The sequence below is a fragment of the Protopterus annectens genome, chromosome 7.part0 (genome assembly GCF_019279795.1).
Source record: "Protopterus annectens isolate FY-2018-M chromosome 7.part0, PAN1.0, whole genome shotgun sequence".
Taxonomy (NCBI): Eukaryota; Metazoa; Chordata; order Ceratodontiformes; family Protopteridae; genus Protopterus; species Protopterus annectens.
The window spans coordinates 1025165969-1025191879 of record NC_056739.1 but is presented as its reverse complement, the minus strand read 5'-3'; the positions used below and the strand labels follow the sequence as shown (position 1 = coordinate 1025191879).

Genomic DNA, 25911 nt, shown 5'->3' with positions numbered 1-25911 from the left:
CAGAGTGGTGCATGTGTAAGAATGTACATTTGTACAGTATCCTTGCCCTACCTAAGACCACTGTCCGTTTACAAATTTTCTAAATTTCTGAAGCTGTGTCTGTAGCTTCAGTGTTACATGGGTGGATGATATTTCCCCATTTCCAGCTGCACATATATGGAGATGGAACAATCGTCATTGAAAATAATTACTTTTGAATCTATGGTTTTAATTTCATTGTTTCATGGGTGGAAGATGCTGTCTGCTTCCAGATTTGCATGCCTGGAGTTTGCAGCCTCAGCTCTGAAAGTAATGTGCTGCCTTCAGAAGAGACAGCATTGCAGTCTAATGCCTTTGGAAGAATGATACCAAGATATAGACATGGATATTATCAGCTGTACTGGACTGTGTATGTTTTGGGTGAGACTTACTATTAATATTTTTCTCTTTTAGAAACTTGTTGGTGAAGTATTCAACATTGTTAGCCAGCAGTCAACAGCTCGGCCAGGCTGCATTATTGAACTAGATGTTATCACCAGCCAGGTGAGTACATTGTATATGCAGAGATGTTGATTATCTTTATGATGCATAAACTACTATAAATAATGTGTTTATCCCCATCAGTTCTTCAGTATTTTAGCTACATCATAAGGGATCTGCAGCTGCTATGACTATCAGCATCCAAATAGTGGTCTACCAGTTAGCAGAAGAATCCCTTATCAAATATACTGTATACTTTCTGTAGATTAGGCCTTTTGTGAAGGTAGAGGCCAGATGTCTTAAAGAAAATTTTGTCTTGTAATGTTTTGCATGTTTATTAGGGTTGTCCTGCTAATGTAGTAGGACACTAGTCTCTAAGCAATGACCTTGGTTTGACTAATTGTTCACAGAATGAGTCTGTCTACACATTGGGTCATCTCGTTCATGTTAATCATTTTACTTTCAAAAGTCGTAGGATGGTTTCTACAAGAAGCTAGAATCAGAAAATGTTTTTTGTAGTCTCTTCCAAAAGTGCTCATTGGGGGATAATTAGCTCTCCTCCTCAGCGTGAGGCAGAGAAACAGTCGACAAAAGATTCCTTTTACCGAGGCTCCTCAGTATGAATAGGGAGAGAGATAGGTCAATAATTTTCTTATTAGATTCTGTGCTTCACTAGTATTATTTATCCATAGGAGATTATTTGTCCTCCCTGTCAGACTTCCATGGCTTTTCCAGAAATCCCTTGAGCGAAGCTGAACCCCTACTGTAGTCTACAGCGTCTGTGTTATGATCAGCCGAAAGGAGTTGCTCACACCATTTTTGAGTTCTTTTATGCTTTAAGAAGCAGTTGGATAGTTATATCCACTTTGGGAGCTTTTTGTTGGTTAAATAGACTATTTTGCTTGAAAAAAATATTAACTGTACTGACCTTTGAATTGCATATCTGATAATTCCAAGGTCCACATTTTTCCCAGAAAAGCTAGCAGTTAAGGAAGATGAATTTCTGCAAAGGACTACCAGTTGTACTGTCTTGACAGAAAAAGATGCTGTGTCTCCTTCTGTGAACACTGCACCACTTTCATTTTAATTATGCATCATTGGGCAGGAAATTTAAGTCCCTTTCTTGAGAATAAGAATCTTGTAGCATGAACAATTGTGTCTGCTTCTCCTCTAATGAAAAACTGTCCTCCACATGCCATAAGGCCCTGTCAGTTTGGACGGCACAGTGGTGCAGCGGTAGCGTTGTTGCCTCACAACAAGAGGTTCCCTAGTTCGATTCCCAGCTGGAGTGCCTTCTGTGCAGAGTCTGCATGTCCTCCCTGCATTCATGTGGGTTTCCTCTGGGTGCTCCATTTCCTCCCATGTCACAAACACATGCGTCTGGAGCATTTCTCCCTGGGTCCCCACTGAAAGTTGGCTTTGTTCCAAGTTGGACTTTCCTGGTAAACAATTGTTAAAAAGTAAATATGTAAGCAAGGGTCTTATCATCCAAAAAGGAGTGAAAAGTTTAAAAAATGGAAAAGCTGAAAAATACTGGCATAAAAAAAGTCTGGGGCCAAAATGCATGAGGCTTTTGTGACCACAGCAGTCCCACTGAGGTCTGAGGGTACCAGAACTGGAGATGTTTTTGCTCAACCCATGTCTGTGGTCTTCTTTTAACAGTAACTTCACCTGTGTTATTCCGTCAAGAGGCAGCCAGTGGGATCTGTTTGACAGTTGCTAATCAAACATCAGTTGAAGCATCAAGACCTTCAGGCTAAACACTGGATTCCAGATACCCTTGATGGATGGACAGTCTTTACTTTTTTGAATATGCCATTAGGAGGCTTTGCCCGAAAGAATAATATTAGCGGAAAAAAGAGCTAGGGGGCTTTCTTATCTTTTCCACTGTCAGAGAAGAGACATTACTGTCTTGTCTCTAGGACTGATGCTACAGATGCTAACCCCTCAGTATCAGCTGAATTTGATTATAGGATGTTTGACAATGTGTATATGGCTACATAACAGTTAATCTACATGTCATCCAACCCTTACCTTCTGTAATGGTTTTCTCAGCAGATAAGAAGTGAATCTCATTGGCTTGACTCATCAAATTCATTCCTTTATGAAAAAATAGCTTATATGACACAGTTTTCTTTTCCACTAGGCTTTGCTATAGAAGATGTTGATCTCATATTTTGAGGCTGCCCTTCAGAAGACATATCCTATAGTGAGGTGCTCATTTTCTTGAGAGAACATTTTAAATTGGAAGCCATGGAGGTCATAGAATCCCATAACAGACACCTAGACCTCCCAGGTAGACAGGGACCTAGGCTGATTACAGCATCCCCACCCCAATTTTTCAGGCTTTTGAGAATAAGTTTGAGGCAGCGTGACTCAAGCCTAACTCACAGCTCCTGCCTCTAATAAGCAAAACATGTGTAAATACCTGTATAAAATGTCCTATGACTGGACTCACAGTGGTATTCATACATGCTGCTACAGGATGGAAGCTGACACCTGGTAGAAGCAACCTCCCTAATGATAGACAGTAAAGCACTGAGTGAGTACAAGAAAGTGCCATACATCTCACCCAACTTGTCAGTCTGGGTATTAAATTGCCTGACTCTTGTATTAAGTTATCGGAGGGATTTTCTGAATCGGGTAGTGGATAATTTAATGTATATCCTTGAAGAAGCTGACCCAAATGATACCAGAGATTAGTAAGCATGACATTAAAAGTATGGTTATGCTGCAGTAGATGCATTAGAAGCACAACCATAGTGTCATATCTAGGCATGCTTGGATTAGAATTCAGCCACTGATAAGCTAGGTTAAGGGGGCGGCTGTTTCATGCTCTGTTTAAAAAACAGTTTGATTTCCTTTTCAGGGTAGATGTTATATGTATATGTATGTGTGTTGTGTGTTTGTACACACACACATATTTATATATGTATGGATCTAGGACTATTGAATGAAAGTTCAATAGTCCGCATCCACAATCACCGAACACACTTTAATGAAAGTGCTTTCACCGTAAAAGTGCTTTTGTTAAAGTGTGTTAAAAAAAAAATACACTACATTTACGTTTTTGCAGGGGGCAAGCCCCCTTGCACCCCCCACTACTTTAATATTCTCACTCCGAGGTCGCACTACAATGGGGAAAAGGGAATTTTTCCCGTATCCCCATTGTAGTGCGATCTCTGCAGCAGGCATTCTTACATGAAAGTGCTTCTTCGGTCTAAAGCACTTTCGCGCAAGTATGCCCAGCAGAATCTATAAAACTACTGAGTCAGTCAGAAAGCTGTTCCGTCCATATGTTTTCATATACAGTAAGAATATTAGGAGCCCCTTTACAGAATAAGGTCTAAGACTGACATTTATAAAAAGATGAGCTTCTGTAGATGGGGGGTTGGCAAGTCCTCTTCTACTCAGGATGGACATTGGCAAGTGTACATGCACAGACTTCCTCCTTCTTCTGTTCCCCCTCCAGTCCTAGGAAGGAAAAGCTTTCCGTTGAAAGAGAATTTGCAAAATAGAATACAGAGCCTTCACCCCCCCTTCCAGGAGATGTATTTATATATCATAACAAAACCTATTCTTTGTCATTTAATTCATTGTGGAGTGTTAGTGTGGTTTCCAGAAGAACAGCTAGGAAATAGATTTTATTGAATGCCCTTCTGGGAGACAAGTATTGGGTCTGTCAGGGTTAAGCAGATTTCTGCTGGTGACCATATTCAAAATGCTAATCCTTCAGGCACTTTTCCAATGCCTTTTTGTGTTGTTGGTTACCCTAGATCTCGCGGTGATTTGTATCTTCACAACCCATTCAACAAACAGTACTAGCAGTTCTGACATTTAGGGCAGAGATACTTAAAATTCACTTTGCCTTTGAGTCTTTAAACTGTGATCAGAGTATTTCCCAAGTGTGTGGCAGTAATATTTACCCATCTCAGGACCCAGGTAAACCTTGTCTTTGCTTACCTCAGGCCTGTTTTAGGGAAGACATGCAAAGGTCTGTAAAATATTTCTTGCACTACTTGACTAGCCCAGAGTTTGGTTTGAGGCTGTCAGAGCCGAACCTGATACCAGAAACATGAAATGTCTTCCTGAGAAAGTTTTTTTTTTTTTTTTTTTTTTTTTTTTTTTTATTACAGACCTGGGCTATAAAATGTCCATGCCATCCTGAGTGTACCTAAATGCCTTAAACTTCAGTCTTTATGTTACCCTTGGCCAGGCTGTACATGAGAAACATATGAAAAATCCATATTATATAAGAACTTTATGGGCAGTACGTCCATTGGGAAAAATGTTATCTGTGAACATTGCTGGGTGGTCTCTGGAGGTGCTAAGCAACCAGGGCATGCCTTTTATAATCCAACAAAATACTCAGATCTTCACCACAGATGCTCTAGACCTGACTTGGGGGAGGGGGGTTCTCACCAAAGTATCAAGATATATTTGGTGTGGAACACATCAGTGCAAGAAGGTCTGTGGTCCCAGTAATTGCAGTGATGGTCTTCAAGACACTGTGGTGCTCAGAAACTCTACTGTAGTGTTGCCTGAAATAACGTTTAATGTGCTGTATAAACAAGTTTGGGGGAACCCAAATGTGTTGGCTGTGTAGACCTACAGTGATGGCCTTAGAAACATTCTCACAAGTAAGAATTCATCTTCAGACCTCCATCATTCCTTCTGACCAGACATGGAAAGCAGATACGTTTAGCAAGTCCATGTTTAACAACTTTTATTGGAAACTGAATACAAAAGTCTTCCAGATACTGGCACAAAACTGGGGATAGCTAATAACTGATCTGCTTCTATTGGACTACAACTACTAGATAAAGAAGTTCTACTCCAGAAATACATGCCAGACACCAAGAAAAATATCCCATCCTGTAGACATGAAGATCTTCTTGTGTGTCTTTGCACCCTTTGTTCTGATACCCAGGGTCCTTCAAAAAATATAGAAAGGAAGAAAATGTTCATTTTGATGGTCCCTTTGTGGCAAAGATTACCAAAGTTTTCCCAGCTAATACATCTCAGTTGGTGGGAGGCAGCCCTCCTTTTTCCTGAATTTTGTCTTGAAAGGAATGGATCCTAGTATAGACAAGTCATGCCAGCCTCCAGGCAGCATAGATAATCTCTTCAGGAGCCCAATCTCAAAGGGTGTACTGTGCCTTTTGGAAAGGGCCAGAAAGCCCAGCAAAGTGAAAGGGATTTCCTTCTGTTGTAATGTTGAAACGTGTTACTATTGGTAGCATTAGAACCGCTGATTTTGCATTGTTTAGCAGAAGTTTTCCAAACTGATGTCCATTATGCTTTCATTAAAGTAACCATTTTGTTACTATTGTGTGCCTTCCTTTGGGCCATTACTTACCCTTCTGTTGTACAGATAAACACTTTCTTAGAGGGTAGTACACTTCAAACAATCCAGGAAACCACAGAGGCCCCACCATATAATGTTATTTTTTATCACCTTTTTAAGTTATCATTGAAGATATAGACAAACGTACATTAATATAAAAAGAAAACAAACCATTTCAACATTTCCATTTACATACATTGTACATCACATTTGTTCTTTTTTTATTACTATCATCAGTCCAACATAACATAAATTGCTCAATTCCTGGTATAACTTAAACCTCACTCTTTCTCCTGAACATTATTCTGCATGTATCGTTCCCACAATTTCCATTTATTTCTGTGTAATTTACTCCTTCCCTTTTCTAAAGATCCCACTTAAGTTCTTTTGCCGGAGTTAAAATGTGCAGTACTTCAAATACAGTTGGTTTAGACTTTGATTTTCATTTTTCTAGTAAGTGTTTTTTGTCAGCCATCAGATTTAAACTTAACAAGGCCTTAGTTGGTTTAGGCAGTTCAGATCCAGTGTCCCAGCTCAAAAATAATTTCCTTAGTTACACCCTTTTGTTCACCCAGTATTTTTAACAGTGTACTCTGTAGGGAATTTTTTAAAATCTGCCAGCTCATTACACTTCAAAAGGATATGTTCCTAGTCACCTTCAACATTTGCCATTTACCTGAAGAAAAATTATTTGAAGTCTGCTTGGGGTATAAAAATACCTATGCAAACACTTCCAAGCAAAAATCCTAAACCTTCTAGACCTTGTACGTATTTGGGAGCCATACATATGTCCTGCCATTGTGCTCTTGTAAACTGCTTATCCAGTCTCTCTTCCCAATCTTTACTAACCTCATCTGATTGATTGTAGTTATTATGCAAAATTTTTATGCGCCATATTAATTATCCTTTTTTAATATCAGCTTCTATTCCAAATTCAACTACAAACTCTACCAGAGTAGGTTTTTCACTTTTGATTCTTCATCCCTTTCTCTTTGCCTATACTCTGATTTCAATCCCTAGTAGAAAAGACATTCTCTAGCCTGCAGTCCGGATGTCTTTTTGGATTCATCCCATTCTATTACCTTTCCCTCTCTAGTTATTTTCTCCCAATACCCGTATTCTTTTGGCAGTTTTCTACTGTAAATTTCAGACCCTTTTGCCTATTCCTTGTCATCCCTTCTGAAAATCTCCTTTCTCCATTCTCATGTTGGCTTAGTTCTTGAATATTTTCTACTACTTTATGATTATAATATTTTGTATAACTGTTGTCATTCTCTTTAAGGATCTGCATCTAAAATCCTGGTTTCTCCTTATTTCTTGAATTTACCCCTGCTTCATCATCATCCCATTTCACTTTGAGTTATAACTTTCTGTTTGTCAGCTTTGTCAGCTCTGAAATATCCCTTCAAATCAGGTAATCCTAAACCACCTTGACTTAATGGAAGTATGAAGTTATCCCATTTAACCCTTGCCCTCTTCCTCTTCCAGATAAATTTCTTCAGTTGTAAGTAATTATTATCCATAACTCCATTGATTGATGAAATATGCCTGACCTGTATATAAAACTAAAGAGACTAAAAATAAAATATTTTCACTGCTTGTAACTTGCTATCCATATCCATTAACAAGAGCTTCCAGTTTCTCAGTTTTTGTTTATATTTTGCTAATTCTCTTCCCACGTTGCCTTAGCTGTCATGACATAAGCCTTTTTAATCAGTACTGCTAAATACTTCTGTGATGTGAGGTATTCCAGCTGTACCAGGAGAAGTAAGAGAATGCATGTATGCTGTATGCCAGCGTGGCTGGTGAAGTTTTGTAAATAATCATTTGACTGTCACATTGTTTTTTTACAGATGTTTCTTCTAAAAATGTATTTGTAAAAGTTGCTTTTGTTAAAATTGCTGCAACAGAATCTTAACAGAGTTCTGAATGTATATTGTGCCAGAGTCATGTGACTAGATGTGATGTCATTCTATAACCAGCTGAAGGACGGAACTCTGGCAGCAGCAGTTTGTTTTTGTTTTTCTTTGGAATCTGATATAAAAGATCTATGTCAGTTATCACAGTTCAGTAGTTGTTAGTTGTACAGTTCAGTCAGTGTGGAATATCTCATCTTGCCTTATGAAAGTGAGCATCTCAGCAGTATATCTTGCCTTGCGATACTGAGTTAGCTAGGGACAGTTTCCCTGTAGTTCAGTTAGGAAAAGTACAGTGAGATTAGTTTAGTATTTCTATTTTCTGCATCTGTGAGATTCTGTCCAACTGTTTTATTTTTTTATATTTCCTGTGACTGAAAACTCTGATGTTTATTGTAGATAAATATTAATTATTGTCCTGTTTTCTAATTTATTATCCATTATTAAATATTTTATACCTTTTCTTTGTGGCTAGTGTCTTAATGAATAGTTTTAACATCTTGAGAGTAGTTGTGCTTATTTTAGTGATATTGTGGCTACTCCGAAATGCTTTACTGCTTCAGTCACACTGTATCATTTACATCAGTATTAATTTGATACAGTGTAATTGGTTTCCGTTTGTAAGAGCCTTAGAGTATTTGACTGGTGGCAGCAATCTACCTTGTAGACTGGAGAGAGGGGACACAGCTGGGGAATCTGTGTCATCGTTTCCCAGGTGTGTGTGTGTGTGTGTGTGTGTGTGTGTGTGTGTGTGTGTGTGTGTGTGTATGTATGTCAGATGCTTGGAACTGGGACACAATTTTCCAAAGTGAGTCTTGTTTGGGATCTAGAGACAGTCCAGTCCCAGTGGAGTGTGTTCCCCGTGTGCTCATGAAGGAAATTGTGCTTGATCCAGAGAGCTACATTTGAAATTGTGTGTAAATTCATTCCTGTTTTTAGTGACTGTCTCTCACCTGCTTCAGTGGTGAGAATTGAGGGGCCTTGATTACTTGCCTGGGGTAAAGAGGGGCTATCACAACTTCATCTTATTGTGTCCCCATAAATATGGTTATTGCTGAACTAATTCGTGTGTGGGTACTTAATTTAAGGCTGAAGCCTTTTTTTAATCTTCATTAGTTTTTTTATCTCAAATGACTTGAAACTGTGTCAAAACATTAAAAAACACTGAGATATTATTTTTCTGGATTTATCAGGCACAAAATAATATCATCTGCAAGTAAAGAAAACCTTTCTTGATTACCATATCGGTTATATTTTGAATTTGAGTCCCTTAATTTCTTTGCCACTGTTTCTAAATATAAAGCAAATCTTATATGTAAGGAGCTAGCTTACTCTGTTTCCTGTATTATATCAATGAAATGGCACCCTCTTAAATTGTATCTACCAAATGCTCAATATAAAGCGCAGATGATAGTGGAGAAAGTAAACATTTTTATTTTATCTCATGATTAATCACAAACTATCAAGACAGTCTTGGCCCTGCCTTAATCTTTGCAAACACGCCCGCATATAGAACATCTTAATAAACTGTTTTATAAAGCCTGTCCTTTTCAGATAAGTAGTTCCAATCCAATTTATCAGATACTTTTTCAGCATCAAAAATTACAGGCACCAGCTTATATTTGTTAAGATGGGTATCCTCTAAAATTCTTCTAGTTTTAGTCAGGTTGTCTGCCATGCTTCTCCCTAATACAGATCATGTCTGAATCAGATGATTAAGTGATAGCATTAACTTATTTAGCCTTTTGACTACTATCAATATGAATATTTTATAGTAGTGGTCAAGTATTGATATTTTGATAGTATGGCTCTGTAAGTGTGTTTTATATCCTAACCAAACATCGTAACTGGTAACACAACTGCTTGGTTCCATATTTCCTATTTTTAATATATTTTTACCAGTACCTGAAAATTAAATAAAAACTGATCCTTAAATTTAAAGTTAACAGTCTAAACATAATGTCATTGACTTGCAATTAAACTGACTGCAAATAAATTCTAGTTAATCTCTACAATGGTTTCTGGCTGCATTAAATTCAGAGCTTCAGCTTACTGAAGACAGAGGCTACTCCTAAATCCTCCAAATAATTTTCTTTTTTCTTATGATTAACATTATTAGGATTATTCAGTTTCATATAGTTTCTGATAATATTTCCTTAATAAGGAGTTAAAACCCCTCATTGTTTATTCACCAACTTACATAGCTCCTCATCTTTTAACTTCTGAACTGCACTTTTATGTTTGTGCTGTCTTAGTCTGTAGGCGAAATACTTTAACTCATTTGCAGAAGATTTCAAGCTGACCAGCTGAGGACTCTTTCTTGTTCATTTTTAAAGTCTTAGCATTGCCTTTAACCATTCCTTACAGCTAGATATCTCTTCCACCACCCATGATTCCCATCTTATTTGAGCTTGTTGTAACCTTAACATTTTGTTTCAAGATGTAAGAGATTTTATTTACCATTTTCATACAACACACTACAAATTCCTTTAAAACTATTTCAAGATAGATATGAAGTGATCTTGCTGATCTTGAATTGTAATGTTTTCTGTAACTTGCAGATTTAAGTTCCCATCAATCAAGATCTCCATCTCTAACTCCTGTTCTAAATGTATTACCCTGAGTCTATATTTTATCGAAAAGACATTCCACTGAATGCCTTTATATCGAACCCTAAATAGCGAACCGCCAGTTAAGCGAACGGCTAATTCAGAGATTATTTTTCCCTAGGGAAAAAAATCGTTGGGTCAACGAGAAATGACACATCACTACAAACATGTAAACATGGGGGGCTGTGCCCCCCCACACCCCCCTAACTAAATATACCAACTCTGAGATCACACTACAGTGGGGAAAGGGGTAAATTTGTGATGATGGCCAAGCAATTTTTTTGCCTAGGAAAAAAATGCTGAATTGGCCATTTGCATAACTGGCTGTTTGCTGTTTATGGGTCGATGAAAAGGCATTCGGTGGAATGCTTTTGTGATAACATAATATAGACCCCATTACCCTTATAGTAGCACACATCTACTCTCCAGTGAGAGACAGTTGCTCTAGTGTCAAGTTAAAATTTTATGGTTTACTGGAAGGAAAACAATCAGATAATACTTTAAGCATGTTGTCTGTCCCTTCTGTCAGATATCAGTGTGTTTAAACATACAAATTTGTGAATGCTAAATACAGAATGATATTTAAAAGAGCAGTATTAATGAGTCTCTGTAGACCCATGTGCAAGCTACACTACCATCTGTCCTTCCCTTTACCTTCACATAGCTGCCTGAAATTTACCTTGTACTGGAATTGTATGACTTGTTTGACCCCCCCCCTTTCCCCTGGGAAGACGCAGCATTCCAGTCCCCCACCGAAATAAATAATAAAATAATTTCTGAAATACAGTATTTTCCCTTAATATTGGTTCCATCACTTCTTTCTTAGTACCTAAGGGAATACAAAAATATATATGTGTTTATGATTTGTCCATTTGTCAACTCCTGAAATATATTGTAGAGTATGAGTTCATTTTCTTGAAAAGAATAATTGTTTCTGTACATCTTCCTCCACAATATGAGTAGAACACTTCTTTGTTAAACTTCAGTTTTAACAGTATTAGATGAACTAGGAGGAAAAGTAGGCCTCCAATGAATTGCTGGATCTCTGCCATTCCAGTTCACAGGTAGCTAAGTGCTCCTTGCACTGTGGATATGATGCCCTAGAGGCATTTTCCTGAGCTGCTGTCTCTGGCTTGGTCATCAGAAGTCATGCTTGGCTTAGGGAACAGAAATTACCAGAGCAGGTAAAATCTAAACTGCTATTTGCACCCCTGGATAATGACTCCCTTTTGGGACCAAAGGCTGAGGCTGTGTTAAAAAAAGATGGAGGATAAAGCAAAATCCATGTAAATGGTCAAAGACTTCCTCCAAGTCCATCCACCTAGGTTCAGTAGGAATCTTCTCACTAAGCATTGGTCCTTTTCCTCCTAATCAAAACCCAGTAAGAGGAAGACCTGAAGGGAAAAGCCTCATAGGCAGCAATAGCAATTGCAGCGGGCAAGGCAGTGGTCCTCAGGAATACCCAGGCCAGGGAGTTCTAGGCCACAGAGCCCTAACAGAAATCAGCAATGACTCACCCCTCACCCAATCCCCCACTCCCCCACCCCCAACCACAGACAAGATAGGAAAAAGATAAGGAGGAAGACTTTTCCTATTCAAGGAAAACTGGGCCCTCATCACCTCTGACAAGTGGGTTCTGGAAGTAATCTCAAATGGCTGCAAGATCACTTTCAAAGAACCATTATGATTCTCAGGCTACACCGATGTTCCACAAAACCAAAGGGCAGAGGCCACTTTACAGATTCACAACTTGTGCTCTCAGGGGTCTGTGCAACTGGTACCACACCACCAGATAGGAAAAGGGTTTTACTCCTGGCTATTCCTTGTCCTCCATTTAAGAAGGCTGTTGGCACTCTATCCTGGATCTGTCCATTCTCAATCAGTCCCTCCTAGTACTAAATTTAAAATGCTTACTCTTCAAAAGCTTCTTCCCATGATCACAGCTCAGGCTGTAATGGTCACCTTAAACCTGAAAGATGCCTACTTTTACATCCCTATAGAAAAATCCTGCAGAAGTTTTCTTCGCTTCAGAGCAGGTACCAGTCACTTTCAATTCTCTGCTCTTCACTTTGGCTTGTCTGCTGCTCCCAAGGTCTTCACAAAATGTCTGGCACCTGTGATCACCTGCTACACAACAAGAGGCATCCAGATTTACCCTTATCGGGAAGACTGTCTCTTTCAGGCCACAAGTCAGTCCAAGCTCCTCAAGGAGCTGGTCTTCACCCAGACTCAGCTTTCTTCCCTAGGGTTCACCATAAACCTCAGCAAATCTAACAGAACCCCTTCCATCAGGATAGTTTTCCTGGGGGCTGTGCTGGATTCCTCCCACCAGAAGGCCTTCCTTCCCCCAAACAAGGCTTCCTTCTTAACCTAGTACTTCCAGGACATTATGCAGAGGCAATGTCTTTCAGCCAGGGAGTTCCTCAGAGCACTGGACAACATAGCATCTTGTATACTAATGATCCCTCTGGCCAGGCTTCACACGACAGAGCTTCAGTGGTACCTCAAGAAGCTGTGGTTCCAGCAATCACAGTCCAATCCACCTAATTCACTGCCTCAGGGAGGAATTGGCATGGTGGGCATGAGCATGTACATAGGGCCATGGTCTCCCCTTCAGGTTCATCTCTCAGGGCCAACCTTAACCACTGATGCATCAGACACAGCCTGGGGAACCCATTTCCAACACCGCCTATTCCAGGGCAAATGGGAAGAGCAGTTCAGACACAAGCACATAACTCAGAAGGAATTGATGGCAGTACAGAAGGGCATGGTGGCCTTCAAGGATCAGTGGAAGCCAGGGGTCCTACTTATCAAAACAGACAACACAACAGTCATGTGGTACGTAAACAAGGGAGCACCCACTCCTACTTTCTTTGTCGGCTGGCAGTGTAGATCTGGGAGACAGCCAATGCTATGGGGTTGCACCTTATGGCTCAGTACCTTCCTGGGACTCAGAACACTAGCAGACCACCTCAGCAGACACTTAATGGATCCCCATGAGTGTCAGCTGCATGGAGAAACATTTCTCAGCATAGTCCAGAAATGGGGATCCCCTCAAATAGACCTCTTTGCCACCGATGAAAACACTACATTGAACATCTACATTTATGGTATGTGTACACAACTGTACTTTCTTTCTTGCTGCAGGAGCCCGAAGCAGAGTGCTAGTCAGTACGTCGGTCAGTGCATACCAGAAGAAGAAGAAGGCAGTACCCTGTTGGGGAACTTCTTATGTTTTTCTTGACTAATGTCAGAGAAATTTAATAACTCTCTCCACTGTGGCAAGCAGATACCACACAGGGCTTTCACTACTTTTCTGTAACTTGTTTGGGCCCTGAACTTGATGTTCTTAGCTGTCAGTCCTGTGCTCACTTTAATAGTAGAACAGCCAAGCATAGGGCTGAGATTTTACCTAAGTACTTTAGTAAGACACCACTGTAGTCCCCTCTGGTGACTGAGGTTGCGACACAGGCCTCTCTCAAGATCCATATGGAGTCTGATACACCATTGGGTCCCTCTCCTTCCTTTCAAGCTGAAGGACTTAGCTCTTTGTTTGGATCCAGAGAGCCACTTTGCAGGTTCCAGTTTCCAAAGACCACTCAAACCGATGAAGGGATATCCAGCATCTCTCATCATCAGGAGATTGCTTTGGTTTACCATCCTCTGGATTCAGCTGTCCATCTACGTCCTGGACTTAGTGCAGATGTTGCCGTCTGGCCTAAACCTAAGTTCTCACATTAAGAGGCTGCATCCAGCTTGCCCCAGCTGAGGCCTTCTGGCTTCCACTCCCAAAGCAAGATGTATCAACAAAACCTAGTTAGGTTTGCTGAAGATTTAATCTCCATGGTCAGATCCAGATGCTCCTCTCTCCCTAGTTCCGACCTAGAATCTTCTCCTCATAAAAGAAAGAGGAATGTTTCCCCCAGGAGTCTTCTGATTCTTTTGATTCTGAAGAGGATAATGATGAATACACCTTTGAGGAAGGTTTATCTGTTGCCTCCTATGGGGATTCAGATTCTAAGGAGAACCTAGCCTTAGCCCCTCCCCCAGGACATTTCCTTTTGGAAGACCTTACATACCCTGAGGGAACACATTAGATGGGAAGCACAGGATTATTCACAATCCAAGAAGAGGGTTAGGGAGTTTGTAAGTCTCTCTGAGCATAACCTCTTGCCATCCCTCCAGTGTTAGAGGTGGTGGATGATGTCTTGCTGGATTGTTCATTGCAACCAGAACCCTCCCCTAGCCCCTCAGAAACCTGATAGATTTTACAGGTTTCTGGATTCCCATAGACACTTTTAAAAGAACACTGTAACAGACCATGAAGTTGTGACTCAGGGCCCTAAGGGAGTTAATTTTAGTACCTCCAAAAGTTCCATGCCAACTAACAAAGAAAGCAAATCTTTAGACAAGTTTGGAAAGAGAGTCTGTACCTCTGGTACCTTTGTCATGAGGGCTTTGAGCTGCCAGTTTCATATGATGAAGCATCAGGAAACCAGTTTAGACCACATGAAGCAAAAACTGGTGTGGATTTAAAATAAGCCCCTCTCCAAGAAACTGATAGACTTATGCAATTCTTGCTGTCAAGTAGCTAAGCACTCATTGCACTGTAACAGTGATGCTGTGGAAGCTTCCAGCAGGACAGCAGCCATAGGATCCATTATAACAGTTCCTCCCTGAACATATCAAATCCAGTCTGTTGGATGCTTCCTTGGGCAAAGATTTTCTTTTTGTCCCCAATGCTTGAAGCTGTGCTTGAGAAGATGGAGGATAAGGCCAATTCCATGGAAACGATCAAGGACTTTCTTCAAGTTCAACCTTCTTGCTTCAGCCACAATTACCTAGCAAACACTGGTCCTTTCCAGCCTCCTAGTGTAAACCTAGACATAGGTGGCTTTGAAAGGAAAGGAGGCAAAGGCAGTACCAGCTTCCAAGACTGTGCCAATTCCAATAAGCCTGTGGGATCCCACCACCAGGGACCCAGCAGGGAACAATCATGACTCTTCCATGACACTCCCTTTTCTCTTCTTAACCCCTCTGTCTAGTAGGACTGCTGTCCCTCTTCCTGAAGAATTGAGTTGTCATTACTAGGGATCAGTGGGTACTGAAAATCATTCAAAGAGTTACAAACAGCCTCTAATTCAACCAGGTTTCCCTGATATTCCACCAAACCAAAAGTCAAAGGCCTTAAAGCAAATACAGCTCCTGTGCACCCAAGGTTCTCTGAATCCAGTACCAAATTAATTACAAGGAAAATATTTTTACTCAAGGCTTTTCATAGTCCCCAGATAAGAGGGTATCTGGAGGCTGTTTTTGGACCTGTCAAGACTCAAACGATTCTTGCAGGTTCCAAAATTCAGTTTATTATTTATTTATTTGACATTTGTTTACCAGGAAAGTCTGACTAAGTCAGAAAGTGCCCATTTTCAGCAGAGGCCCTTAAAAATGCTAACACTTCTAAAACTACTGCCATGATCACTGCCATGATCTTTCCCACCACTTCCATGGTAACATTAGATCTAAAGGACTAATACCTCCACATTCCATAGAAAAATCTCAAATGATGTTATTGCGCTTTAGAGCAGGTGTGAGGCATTATCAATTATGTGCTCTGTCCTTTGGCTTGACTACTGCACCAAGGGTTTTCACAAAATGCCTAGCCTCAGTAATAGCGTACTGCAAGTCAACGGGCATTCAGATTTACCCCTTCTTAGATGACTACCTCATTCAGGCAATAGATATAGAAAAACTGAAAGGAGATCTGCTGTACACACAAGTGATCCTGGCTTCATGGGGGTTCGGGGGTTCACTATCAATACCCAAAAGTCTCGGACCATTCCCCACAAACATGATTGTGTTTCTATAAACACCAAAATGAGCCAAACTGTGTATAAAATCCACAACCAACTATGAAAAATACACTGCTACAGCTGAATTCTCTCACAGTCTTCTTTATTGAACAAATTCAACACACACTAAAGATTGAGCGCTTTCTTCCCTATGCCCAGGGATTTCATCAGAATCTCTTTCTCCCAGTATTTTCCCCCTTTAAATACTCTGTTACAATTGTGACATCATTCACTTTGCCTATTAACAAAAAGTAAAATACTTAAAGTGCAACATGCTCCAATTTAAAAACTTCTGTTGTAAAAAATACTTAAAACATTGTATTAAAATGCATGACAATTCACTAAAAAATCTTTTTATAACATACTATCTTCCATATCCATATTTATATATAAAACAATTTTTTATTATATATATAATATATATATATATATATATATATATATATATATATATATATATATATATATATATATATATTTATATACACATCTATAAAAACTTCCATTTACTATTTATTTCATAGACTCACATGCCTGTGAACTTTTCATACTTATCAAGACTTTTTGCAAAAGGACTTTCTTATTCCTCTAAAAATTCACACTTCAGCAATAACAACTTATCTACTTACTCAACCCCCTCTCTTCTCCCATCCTCTCATGAAACAGTTCCTGAGAGGGGTTATCCATATTAGACCCCAAGGAAACCTCCTGTTTTCCCTCTGGGATTGCAGTTTCATTTTGGAGAATATCACCCTCCCACCTTTTGAGCCAGCTGCCTCCTCAGGTATTAATTTCCTGACCTGGAAGACAGCTTTCCTACTAGCCAGTACTTCAGCTAGAAGGGTTTCTAAGCTTCAGGCCCTTATCTGTGTGGAGCCTTTCATCACTATCCACTCTGATAGATTCTCCCTTAGTACCAATCCTTTCTTTTGCCTAAAGTGGTTACAGAGATTTCTTTAAACCAAACCATCCATTTGCCTGTCTTCTTTCCTAACCCTCAAAACATAGGGGAAAGAATCCTTCATAATTTGGATGTGCATAGGCAACTGTGCTATTACTTGGACAGAACATAGAATGTCAGGAAGTCTCACCAGCTTTTTGTGGCCTTTGCCTGTAGCTCTGAGGGGAGATCAGTTTCTAAACAAACAATCTCCAAATGGATCTCCCACTGTATCTTGTTTTGCTATAACCATAATGGAAAGAAGCTTCCAGACCATGTGAGACCACACTCCACTAGGGCTACTGCTACATCTACTGCTTTTCTTAGAGGGGTGGCCACTAAGGACATTTTGGAAGTTGCTCCCTGGTCCTCTGTGCATACCTTCACCAGACATTATCACCTTCCAACCTTCTCAAGTTCAGCTTGTCCTTAATCTAGTCATCCACCCTCCTTTTAGCTTTGGGAGCCATTCCATCAGTTGTGACTGCAGCAGTGAAACACAAAGAACATAGTACAGTTGTGCGCACTTACTATAAATGTTAATGTAGATGTTGAACTACTGTTGTAGTTCTTTCCCTTCCTCATTCCCCTCTTGCCTATGAGATTGGGTGGTTATTCTCCTCTGTAGTCCCAGGTTGTTCTCTCCTCTTGTGTACATACTCTGGAGTTTCTGAGCTTATGCTGTTGACCTTGAGGACCTGCTAGGGGACTCCTACCTGTTGGGGACAAGAAAGTACTGAGGTTATGGTGCTAGCTGACACCCTTTATACCCAGATGACTTGATGTCAGTAAGGGCATCAGCTGACTTCAGGAGAAGGAGAAAATTCTGTGGTAGTCGGGCCAGACAAAGGCTTCTTTGGCAGGAAATCCCATCAGGTATGACTGTAACAGTAAATACACTCAAGCATCTACTTTTATGTTAAGTGTACACAACTGTACTTTATCCCTTTTAGAAATGTCTAGGGGCATTTACCGCAAGCTTCCTTACAGAATGGGATCAACTCACTTGGGAACAGGGGTGTTTCAGACACCCTGTATCTGGATGATAGGGTCTTAATTCCCTGTAGCCACCTGTTTACTGAGGATGTGCAGCAGGTAGTAATGGGGGCAAGAAAGGTTGCATCTAGAAAATCGTGTATTAGCAAATGAAAAAGGTTTTCATGTTGGTGCAAACAACATAACTAGCACTCATTCACAGCTAATGTTTCTCTGAATTTCCAATGCTTGTGTTAGTTATTCTCCTTTGGCCTTTTTTACTCTTGTGTCAGTGTTCATTTATTGGCCATTTCAGTATATCCATGGATCCTCCTCTTTCAAGACATTCTCATGTCAAAATGTTTTTGAAATTGTTTTTTCATAAGAAACCTCCAAGAAAACTTGTGACTGCTTCTTGGGTTCTTAATTTTGTGTTAGAGAGATTAGTACTTTCTCCATTTCAACCAGATCATCTGTCTGACTTGAGGTTCTTAAAATCGAAAATTTAATACCGGAGTTACAAGCTCTTATTGTGATTGATTCCTGTCTCCTTTACCACAGTGACAGGGTTTCTTTGAAAATTAATCTTTCTTTTGCGCCTAAAGTGTTATCAGAGTTTACGTTAAGCCAAACTATTCATCTCCTCATTGTCTTTCTGAACCTAAAAATGAGGAAGAAAGGTTACTCTTGACAGCACAAAATCTTTCAGATGTGCACATCAGTTATTCATTGTAAGTTATGCTGTGGGTTAAAAATTCTTTTTCTTGCAAACATCCTAACCATGGTGCAATTCAGAAGTTGAATGTTGTGTTAAGGTACAGTTTTTTTAATAGGCATTCATTTTTCAGGCTGGAAAGCAAAGACTTTGTGCTGCAGATAGTGCAACCTGAATATAATGCATAGTCTTTGGGGTTATTGCACTGCAAGTTGTCATACATATAATCATAATATTAATCAAAGGTAGTTTTTGCTGAGCTTTTGGAAGAACAGAATAATAAAATTGCATCTTTTAAAGAAGAATAAGCAATATTTCTTAGCTTGTATTATCAAAATTCCTGCATTAGCCAAATCAAAGCTGTTGCCTTTCTGTCAAACTGGTGCACAGCATGACCTGTCCATTATACCCTGCTGTTTACCAGTTTTACATTTCAAATACTAAAAAACTCAAAAATAATAACTTGTCATAGTTTAATATGTTGGGTTCCTGGTAATCTTATTTTTATTTCACAAGTGACAGTGTAAAACTCTCTTTCAGTGCCTGCTTAGTGGAAGAGATTGAATGTTTGACATATTTGAAGCATAATACTGTCCCTTCCCTTGTTAGGTGGCTGATTTTAAATTTTGTAAATAGTGGTGTTAGCACTTGCTCCACCAGCACTACATTTATTGAGATAAATAAGCTAGTAATAACCCAGTTCAGGCACTGGATGGCGCAGTGGTGCAGCGGTGGCATTGTCACCTCACAGCAAGAGGTTCTCCGATTCTCGGCCAGAGTGCCTTCTGTGCGGAGTCTGCATGTTCTCCCTGCGTTCGTGTGAGTTTCCTCTGGGTGCTCCAGTTTCCTCCCACGTTATAAAGACATGTGTATGGAACATTTCTCCCTGGGCCTCTGCTGAAAATTGGCTTCTTTCCAAGTCGGACTTTCTCAGTTAATAAATGTTAAATAAATACATTTCTTGTGAAGGTAAAAAGGGAGAGTCTGTGAGAAAGCAGACTGCTTCCAAATGTTTGACTCAGGCTATTACCTTTTGTTATTCTCACCGTATTAAAGGAGAGATAGGATTTTAGTTATTTAAATGTTATAGTAGTTATGAATGCAATAACTTTTTCTAAAATTGTACTATGATGGGAAGGAATACCAAAGGGATGGTAATGATTAAGAGCAGAGGTTTCATCTTTATGCAGTGCTACAGCTAAAGTTTGCTTCCATATCAAGGGAAAAAATGTCCTTTCTGAATTGAGAGGCAGATGAGTGTAGTCCTGGGAATGCAGTGACACTAGTGCTGACTAAGAGAAATTCATCTCCTGATTTATCAACTGAGACTAATCCCTGTTTCAGCTGGTGTATAAATTTGTATACTGCACACATTGAGATAGTTTGAATTGAGAGAGTTGCATATTCCTGATGAATGAGAGACATAAGATGCAACATGTACTACTTGGAATTAATCTCGTGGCATTATCACGAAAGTGTGGTACAGTTTTTCTACAGTCTTACCATTGGTAACATGAGGAAATGACATAGGTTAGAGCTGTGTCCAGGATTATATAGCTAATCAAGTACTCTTGTAGTTTAACTTTTTCAGATAGTAACTAATTTTTACTTGTTAGCAGTGCATCTTTTACTGAATATTTCTCTTTATGGTATTTGATAAAATAATTTTGAGGTTTGGTTTTACAAAAGTCAGAGATGCTGCAAATAGTCTAGTGAAATTGTCAAAGACAGGCTATGAATGTTGTTACAACTTTGTGAATTTGCTCTGTGAATATATACAGAGAAGACTGGCCTGCTGAATCTCTTGCATAAGTGAGTACTTGTGGTTAAAAGTATTGAGAAATCATTTGTTAAATTTAGTGTGCAGCATTAGCAGATGGCAGTGCATATGGTGGAGCCCATTTCACAGCATTAAGGACATCAGTTATGAAATGACAGAACTAAACTTCCTCAGATTGCTGAGTAGCATATCATCTTCCTCATCTGGACACTTATGATGCTGCACAGCAAATTTAGGCAGGTAATTGTTAAATGAATCTGCTATAATGCCAACAGAGGTTGAAGGTTTCTGGATACTGTAGTAAGAATATAGTCAAGCATATTCGTTTGGCCTGTATTCTTCTTTTTTACAGGTAGGTGGGGAAGCACCAGTGTCTCATTTTTACTTCATTAACCTTCATTTTTATCTTAGTTGTTAGTTGTAGACTTCAGAGAATTAAATACCAAAAAGGTACAATCCCAGGGCCGATCCCTGAGGGACTCTGTGTTTGACCTCTTTGTAGAGGTGGCCTCCCCAGTTCTAACTTCCTGGGTCCTGTATATGAGACAGCTGTCTGTCCTCTGGGTGACATAAGGGTTTATATTTAACCTTTTGAGGTTTTCAGCAATACCCAAGTTGGGTCTTTTGTTGAATGCTTTGGCCAGGTCATGGAAGGTAGTGTGAACTGTTTTGCCCTCCTCCATTATTTTGGAAACCTTCTCAAATAAGTCCACTAGACTGATTAGGCATGACCTGCCCTTGACCTACCCAAAATGGGTTGGATCAAGTGACTAGAGGTTTCCTCTGTCATTATTGATCATTTCTGTGATAATTCTTTCCATGGTTTTTGCATATGAGACTAGTGAGACTTATGGGTCTGTAGTTTCCAGGGTCTGTAGATGACCCACCTTTGTGCAGAGGGACTTTTGCTGTTCTGCATTCATGAGGCCCAAAGCCTTTTTGGAGACTACAGTTAAGTAGCAATTCCAGAGGGCCTCATAGGTCATGTTTCATGCTATTTAGAAGACATCTTTGGATATTGACTGGGCCCATCAGTGCAGTGATCTTGCCATAGAGAGCGCATTGAGGGCCTGTCCCGTAGTGATAGTAGGGGAGTTATATTTGATGGTATTTCCTGAGGAGGGTTGAGGGTAAGAGAAGGGTAAAGTTAGAGCTGAATTTGTCTGCCAGTAGGTTTGCTGTATTTTCTGGCTCATTATAGGTGGCTCCATTAACAATGAGCTCTGCAGATAAATTGCATTTTACATTTTGCATTCAAGGTTTTGGGACATAGCTAAAAGAATGCCTTGTGGTTTTCCTTGGTCTGGGAGGCCAAGTTTACCTCAAATTTGTCTTTGGTAGATTTTATTTGTCCACTGAGCTGTTAGTTTAGTTTGATGAGAGCGCTCTTATCCTGCTGAGAACTGCACCTCCTTATTTTAACTATGACTTTCTTCCTTCTGTTGTACAGCCTGTTGATGTTGTGATTCCACCAGGGTTGCTTGTTTTTTTTTGTTTTTTGAGCTGGTTCTGTACTTCTTCCTTGTGGGTACAGCTGCCTGTATGCACCTGCTCGCATGCTTGTATGGGGTTTATATGAAGAGTTCCATGTAAGCAGCAGTGTTCTCAGGGTTTATAAATATAAAAGAAATGTTTACCCTGATCAAGGCACTCAACTCTCTGAATCATCTTTGGTCCCCGGGACCTCTTCAAGTTGGTACAGACTACCACAGTTATGTGGTACATCATCAGCAAGCAAGGGAGAACCAGGTTGTATCCCCTTTGCAGACTAGCTATGTTAGCGTGGCCTATTGCTTCACAGCACATTCTTGCTCTACAAGCATCCTACATTCAGTCAGAGCAAAACTGTCTAGCAGACAAGCTGAGGAAGACAAGGGAAGACTAAATAAATAGAACTAGATCAGGGGGTCTTCCAAGATTTAATCCACCTGTGGGAATTCCTGAAGTAGTCCTGTTTGCCTCCTCTCTGAACAATCAGCTGGAAAGATTCTACTTCATGATTCTATGCAAGAAGATTGGAAAGACAGATGCTTTTTATTTTCCTTGGACAGGAATGTTTCTGTATGTCTTTTTGACCCTTCATCTGTGTCTTTTTTGGAAAGGGTTGGAATCTAGAAGTATTCTAGAAGTAGCAACTTGGTCCTATGTACATACTTTAATGAAGTACTATACGTTTTATTCTTTCTCTACATCTAGAAGGTGATTTGCTAGGAACATTCTCCAGGGTCTCCTGTACTGTTCTTCCACCTCCCAAAATTTGTAAGCTATGGTAATCTACCCATATAGTTAAAGCTACTGCTGAAGTGATCAATATGATGAACATAGTACAGTTGTTTAAGTAAATTTATAACAACAGTAGATGTTTGAATGATCACTGCTGCAGTAGCTGCTCCCTCACACCCCTCCCCCTTGTTTTTGTGTGCTGTTTTTGCTAGGGTGTGGCCTTTTATTTTTTTGTTGCTTTTAGCATTGTCCCTTCTGGATTCAGTCTCTCTCTCTCTCGTGGCATGAAAGCTCTGAAGGGCTTGATGCCAAAATCTCGCTTTTTAGTCAGCTCACTTCGAGCTGATGAGCGGTTTATGGAGATGGAATTTGCCCTGAAGCTTTGGAAGCTGGCTGGCAGGATCTAACCCCATACATAGCTTAGGCTACTGCAGCTGTGAGCATTCAAACATTTACGATTATGATAAGTTTCCTTACACAACTGTACTTTCTACATCGAGATCTTCCTTTTATTCTGACAATGTAGAACATATTAGGTTGCCAGCATGCAGAAATATTTTCTGTCCAGAGGTGTAATCTGTTGTAAAATAAGCCTAAAAGGCCTGCCACCAGAAAACCATACCTGCCTTAATGAATCAAATTTTATTTGGGTAGAATGATCAAGTCAATGATTTAGCATCATGTTCAGGCCCACTGGTCTAGCAGTGTATTTGTAGTTCATATAATGCTAGCTTTGCCAGATCCTTCTTAAAGCTTGTCAGCTATTTCTAGTTGCATGCCTTTATTTCCCATGGTTTCATTTGTTGCTGTAAAACAGTCCTTGAAAAGCATTTTTCTTTTGAGTCAATTCTATATATCCTTTGTCTCCTACATGGAACTTTTTTTTTTGAATGAATAACTTTAATCTGCTGTCATTCAAGGTTGAAACTAATGTATTTCTCTTGAGAAAAACTTTTCTTTGTAGCTGTTACTTCAACCAAAAGGAATTCATAACTGCAAACCTTAATATGTGAATGTTAATTATGCGCAGTATTCTATAAAGGCAGGGTGTTTCTGAAAACAGGTCTTTCTTGTATGTTCACAAAGTTTCAGAAATTTAGGATTTCTTTCCCTGTTTTGACAACAAACTTGTCATGCTGTACCTCACTGAGTTTTCAGCTGTCGAGGCTGCAAATATGTATTAAAGTGTCTGAAAGCCAGGTTGTCAAGTGAACTCCTCCTTAACAGATATGTTTATAGTTGACTGGTTCATAAGTAGTTACTAGGTATGCATTTCAGGAAACCATTGAGGAGCCTAACCTAATTTCCCCCCATCACTGTCTGTTTAAATGACTTGCCTAGAGTTGCACAGTAGGTAAATGCAGGTGGAGGGAATCAAATCCTAAACAGCAGGAAGCAGTTCATTAATAGATCCTACCCATAATACTCTATTAACTGCCAGTTAGCCAAACTCAAACAAATGACTGTTCATTCCCCTCCGTATGGGAGACAATGTACTCCACACTTGTTAGCTCTATATGTATATATCAATTCAGAATTCACATAATCATAAAGGAAGGGGAACAGACCCATCTCTGTACATGGGACTGTTCCCCTCCATCTGTAATTGTGTGGTCTTGACAAGCAGCATTGAGGGTACTAAATGAGAGGAAGTAGATTATTTACCTTTTTACAAGTTGCACAGTGATTAAGTGTACTACTTTTAAAATGTATTTGAGTCAATACATCCATCTGCCTGCCTTATTTACAAAAGAAGAGAGTATGTGCATCATAATTTTATATATTGTAGATGTCTGCAAAGAAGTCTGACACAGTATTGAAAGCAGTAGCCAATCAGTCTGATAAGCTTTTTTTTGTAAAATGTGAGAAGAAAAATGTGGTTTCTATATTACTAGATAAACATTTTGAAAGGATCAAGTTATTCATTACTTTTAAGTTGCATTCAACTAGGATCGAAGGCTCAGTCTGTCAGGTAGATTGTAGAAGTAGCAGGAGCAGAGCAGGATTTGCTTACTGTGAGCTACAGGACTAGTTGTAGACCTTTTAGCCATTTCTGGTAGCAGACAGTATACTGTTTGGTAGTTTCCTACTCATATTATGATGTCCTGCAACAAAGAGCGTAATACATTTGGAGGTGTATACTGTAGTCTTTCAAATAAAAGAATAATTGGTGAGTACCAGTTATAGACCTGTTGGTTGCTAGTGTGTTTGGCTGTATTATAAAGGTTAACTCCTTCATTGTTGTGCTGTGATCTTAGTACACTCCTTTGTTTTAGAGGTATATAGTAATAGTTTGATAAAGCTCCTTTTATGTATTGTATGTTTTTAAGTGGGCTGGTTTAGAGTTTCAAGGCTCCTTCAATCTTCTCAAGAGAATTTGTTGGTGCACTATCTCTCTCTGCCCTTTCTTAGGCACTAAAAAAGAAAAGGGATAATGTCTCTCTGTCTGTAATGTCCTGTCTCTCTGTCTGTAATAGCTGTGGCTGAAGGCTATGGCTACATACCTCAGGATATGAAGCTAATGAAAAAGATAAGGCCAGGGCAGTGAAGTTTGCTGACAGGTAATTCCCAGTCATATTATTATTTTTCCCAGCAATGATTGTGTTAATGGGCGGCAACAGTGGTGCAGCGGTTAGCATTGCTACCTCACAGCAAGAGGTTCTCCGGTTCGATTTTTGGCTGGGGTGCCTTCTGTGTGGAGTCTGCATGTCCTCCCTGTGGTCGCGTAGGTTTCCTCCGGGTGCTCCAGTTTCCTCCCACATCCCAAAGACATGCTGTAGGTGGATTGGACACTCTAAATTGGCCCTAGGCATGCGTGTGTGTGTGTGCGTGTGTGTGCGTGTGTGTGTGTGTGCGTGTGTGTGTGTGTGCGTGTGTGTGTGTGTGTGTGTGTGTGTGTGTGTGTGTGTGTGTGTGTGTGTGTGCGTGTGTGTGTGTGCGTGTGTGTGTGTGTGTGTGTGTGTGTGTGTGTGTGTGCGTGTGTGTGTGTGTGCGTGTGTGTGTGTGTGCGTGTGTGTGTGCGTGTGTGCGTGTGTGTGTGTGCGTGTGTGCGTGTGTGTGTGTGCGTGTGTGTGTGTGTGTGTGTGTGCGTGTGTGTG

General features: G+C 39.9%; 1 protein-coding gene across 1 annotated transcript in view; it reads left to right on the top strand.

Moving 5' to 3' along the window:
* Nucleotides 1-25911, top strand: part of DMXL2 (Dmx like 2) — a 1902820-nt gene that overhangs the window by 888388 nt on the left and 988521 nt on the right. Inside the window, exon 19 of the mRNA XM_044076363.1 lies at nt 433-522. Within this exon, the coding sequence (XP_043932298.1) occupies nt 433-522 (90 nt within the window). The remainder of the gene's footprint in view (nt 1-432; nt 523-25911) is intronic.